The sequence below is a fragment of the Musa acuminata genome, chromosome BXJ3-11, assembly GCF_036884655.1.
Source record: "Musa acuminata AAA Group cultivar baxijiao chromosome BXJ3-11, Cavendish_Baxijiao_AAA, whole genome shotgun sequence".
NCBI classification, from domain to species: domain Eukaryota; kingdom Viridiplantae; phylum Streptophyta; class Magnoliopsida; order Zingiberales; family Musaceae; genus Musa; species Musa acuminata.
This window is the reverse complement of record NC_088359.1, coordinates 14,014,656-14,018,396: the sequence shown is the minus strand read 5'-3', so window position 1 is coordinate 14,018,396 and position 3,741 is coordinate 14,014,656. Positions and strand designations below refer to the sequence as shown.

General features: G+C 42.2%; 1 protein-coding gene across 1 annotated transcript; it reads right to left on the bottom strand.

Moving 5' to 3' along the window:
- Positions 1–559: 559 nt before the first annotated feature.
- Positions 560–3,200, bottom strand: LOC135652320 (sugar transport protein MST4-like). The gene is made up of 4 exons (XM_065173163.1): positions 3,061–3,200; positions 1,921–2,240; positions 1,130–1,756; positions 560–1,025 (listed from the first exon to the last, which is right to left on the bottom strand). Exons 1-4 carry the CDS (start codon positions 3,197–3,199, stop codon positions 588–590), a joined length of 1,524 nt encoding a protein of 507 aa, XP_065029235.1. The 5' UTR covers position 3,200; the 3' UTR covers positions 560–587.
- Between the last annotated feature and the right edge of the window lie 541 nt (positions 3,201–3,741).

The window sequence follows — 3,741 nt, the reverse complement described above, 5'->3', positions numbered from 1 at the left end:
CTGCAAGTCAAGACTTTTTCCGGCGAGCTTCCGGCGAACTTCCGACGGTCTTCCGACGAACTCTCGGAAACTATTCTACGGACTCCCGGCAAGCTCCTAGACTTCACGATTTGATCTTGGCGAGATCCAATGAGCTTCTTCGGCAAGCTCCGATCTTTCTCGACGCGCTCCACGAACTTCCAACGAACCTTCCGGCGAGCTTCCGAAAAATCCTTCGGCAAGCTCCTTACTCATTCTCGGCTAGTTCCGGTAGCATTCCCGATGAACCTTCGGACTTACGTCGAACTCTCGAACTCACAACAAATCCTTCGCGCTGGACTCCGACACTTTGTTTCAATAGTTTTATGATCAAATCTATTCAAAATAATAGTTTTATTAATTTTAATTTTATAATTATATTTTATTTAGTTATATATATTAGCATAACACGAAGACAAAACAAAATGATAACCTCATATTCTTACAATATTACTATTCAAAAGTGAAGATTATATATGGGTAAAAGTATTAAATAATAAACTCAACATAAAGATCATGTTGACGAGGTTAGCCCTGACATCCTCAAGGTAAACACAAATCATCGAGTCTTAGACGGAGTGTTTTTTGTCTTCTTCCTCATCCATGAATCTCTTCCAGAACCAATGTTGCTTCCAAACTTTCTCGGCCATTTCATCGATCGGCACGTTCTTGGTCTCGGGCAATAAGAAGATGACGAACAAACCCATCACCACAATCCATGCACCAAAGAAGAAGAAGATCCCGGCACGTAGATGACACATCATAGATAGGAAAGCTTGGGCAATGACAAAGGTGAAAAGCATGTTGGAGCTGACGGCAAAGGCATAGCCGGCGGTCCTCGTCGCCAGGGGGAAAGTTTCACTAGGAATCAACCAGCCAAGTGGACCCCAAGACCAAGCAAAGCTCGAAACGAATAGGCACACGAGCACCACCACCCAAACTGCCACTCCGTGTCCCAGCTCATTGGTTGCTTTCAAATTCACAAGCAAAATGCCTCCAATAGCCACCTGCATGCAAATCACCCCCCACTAGAGTTAGAATCTCATATTTCAAACGATTCCTCGTAATCTATAATTACATGTTTAATATGCCCATGGCTTGTGTCCCTAACCTGTGTGATCAACATCTGGCCACAAGCTTCAAGAAGCAGGAATCTCCTCCCGACTTTGTCCACTAAGACCACTGATACGACGGTAGACAGAACATTGACGATCCCCGTGATGACCGCAGAAAGAAGTGAAGCATCATTCTTAAATCCGATGGTCTGAAAGAGGACTGGTGCATAGAACATGATGGCGTTGATCCCAGTGAACTGCTGGAAGACTTGCATCACGATGGCAATAACCAATTGCGGTCGGCTACTTCTCTTCATGAGATTCTTGAAAGGTTGCTTCACCTGTCGTGCCATCTCGCAGGCGTGTAGTATTTCCTCGTACTCTGCATCGACATTGTCGGTCCCCCGGATCTTCTTCAACATGGCCAAGCCTTCCATAAGCATCTCACGCTCGATGAGGCTCGTCGGGGTCTCCGCAATCACCATGGAGCCCAAGCAAAGCATCATCGCCGGCACTCCAGCCAAGCCAAGCGCAAGTCTCCACCCCCAGGGGTGGATATTGGACACCAAGTAGTTTACAATGTTCGCCACAAAGATCCCGATGGTCACGTCAAGTTGGAAGAGGATGTTTAAGGCTCCACGGACGTGAACTGGTGCGATCTCCGACAAGAATAGAGGAACTGCCTACAGGATGAATAATAGTGGCAAACATATGACACGGAAAGTGAGTTTAACAAAAGATACATCTTCCAGGAGAAATTGGAAGTTAATAGGGAAATTGAGACGGAAACTGAAGAGAAGAGAAACTCTAGAATGAAAAATTGTATGAAAAAGAAAGTAGAGCAAACCTGATTGGCAAATCCAACACCAACTCCGAGGAGAATCCTTCCGATGATCAGCATGGCAATGTTCACAGCAGCTGCGTTCAGGATGACACCAACCAAGAAGAATATTGATGCTGCTTGCATAGTGAGCTTCCGGCCATGTTTCGTGCAAATCTTCGAAGCTACGAAGCTGGCTACCAAGGCAGCAAGGTACAATGATGAAGTGAAAAGCTGAAGGTTTTGGTTATCAAACTTGCAATAGTTGTCTTCCTTGGCTTTGTGCTTCCTCTCAAAGACCGCAGGGAAGAACTCCTCCAAGAAGTCATCCATAGATGTCACTCCCCCTGCAGATTGACCGTACAGATACGATTGATTAGCTCCATGATCAGAAATAGATTGGAGCTGAATGAGGAAGGCTTTAGGCAAAAGCAACATATATGAGGCAGTTGATGACAAAGAGAAAGAACCATCACACAACCAAGTGGAAAATCCAAGCAAGATCTGCAAGCAACCATCTCTTATCTTGTATGATAGAGCATCTCTCACACCGTATTATCAATACCATCAAATGGGCTAATGTCAACTAAAGAAAATAAACAATCATCTTCCTGTTGTACCTCAATAACAAGTTGTTCCTTTTGTTTTTTTCTTTTATAATAAGTAGGTCTAATTATCTGATTTAACCTATGACGACAACGTAAGACAAACCTGGCCATACTTTCGATGCTAGATAATAAAACAAATAAATCTAGGGAAGGATTTAGGCAAAAGCAACATATGAGGCAGTTGATGACAAAGAGAAACAACCATCACACAACCAAGTGGAAAATCCATGCATGGAATCCCAAGCAAAGTTATTACAAGATCTGCAAGCAACCATCACCTATCTTGTATGATAGACCATCTATCTCTCTGCAATGGAGGTGGAGATTGGATTATTAATACCATCCAATGGGCTTATGTCAAGTAAAGAAAATAAACAATCATCTTCCTGTTGTAGTTAAAACCTCAATAACAAGTTGTTCCCTTTCTTTTTTGTAAAAAGTGCATCTAATTATCTTATTTAACCTATGACGACAAACCAAGACAAACCTGGCCATAATTTCGATGCTAGATAATATAACAAATAAATCTACTACTGAATTAATACAAAATGGAATTTACCTGATATCCCAATGTCATAACCAAACATGAGGCCTCCCGTGGCTGCAATTATTCCACAGATTACAACATATATTGTGATCCTTCCCTCAAATTTCTTTGCACCACCGGGCCCCGCATTTGACATCACCATCGCCGGCATCTTGTCCTTCCTCTCTCGGCTGCAATATTGCACCTGGTTTACACAAAAGACCAAGTGCAAGATTGTCCGAAGAGGTGAAGAAAAAAGGAAAACAGAAGATGGGGATGCCAACTTGAAAGGAGACAAGAAAAAGGGTGTATATATAGAGGTCTTCGAGGGACGATAATTAAGCAGAAATTTGATTTTAACCAAAGAAATGCCAATAATAGTGAAAATGCTTGCAGAAGGCCAACACAGCTTTGTCAAGAATAGGGCCTTATCTAACATTAAGTTAAAAACTAAAGCTAAATGGAAGGATTAAAAACTTTGGAATTTGTTGAAGTGGAGTAGGCCAATAAATTGAAAGGCATGCTGCCTATCCATATGGTCATCTTACTCGGATTGCACAATCAAAATGTTATCTTCCTCCTTAAATCAAACTTGGACCAACTATCCCTCTTTAACATAGACTTCTTGCACTGTTAGAGAAGATGGATAACACTTTCTGATGTCAAACCCATAAACCAATATTGTAGATATCTGACAGCACAGATCATGATCAA

Bases quoted from the DNA above. Each gene is read 5' to 3' on its own strand.
- LOC135652320 (XM_065173163.1), bottom strand. From the start codon at position 3,199: ATGCCGGCGATGGTGATGTCAAATGCGGGGCCCGGTGGTGCAAAGAAA. The intron at 2,241-3,060 runs GTAAATTCCATT...GTCAATCTGCAG, and splicing joins TTATGACATTGGGATATCAG to GGGGAGTGACATCTATGGAT. The intron at 1,026-1,129 runs GTTAGGGACACA...ATTTGCATGCAG, and splicing joins GCCAGATGTTGATCACACAG to GTGGCTATTGGAGGCATTTT.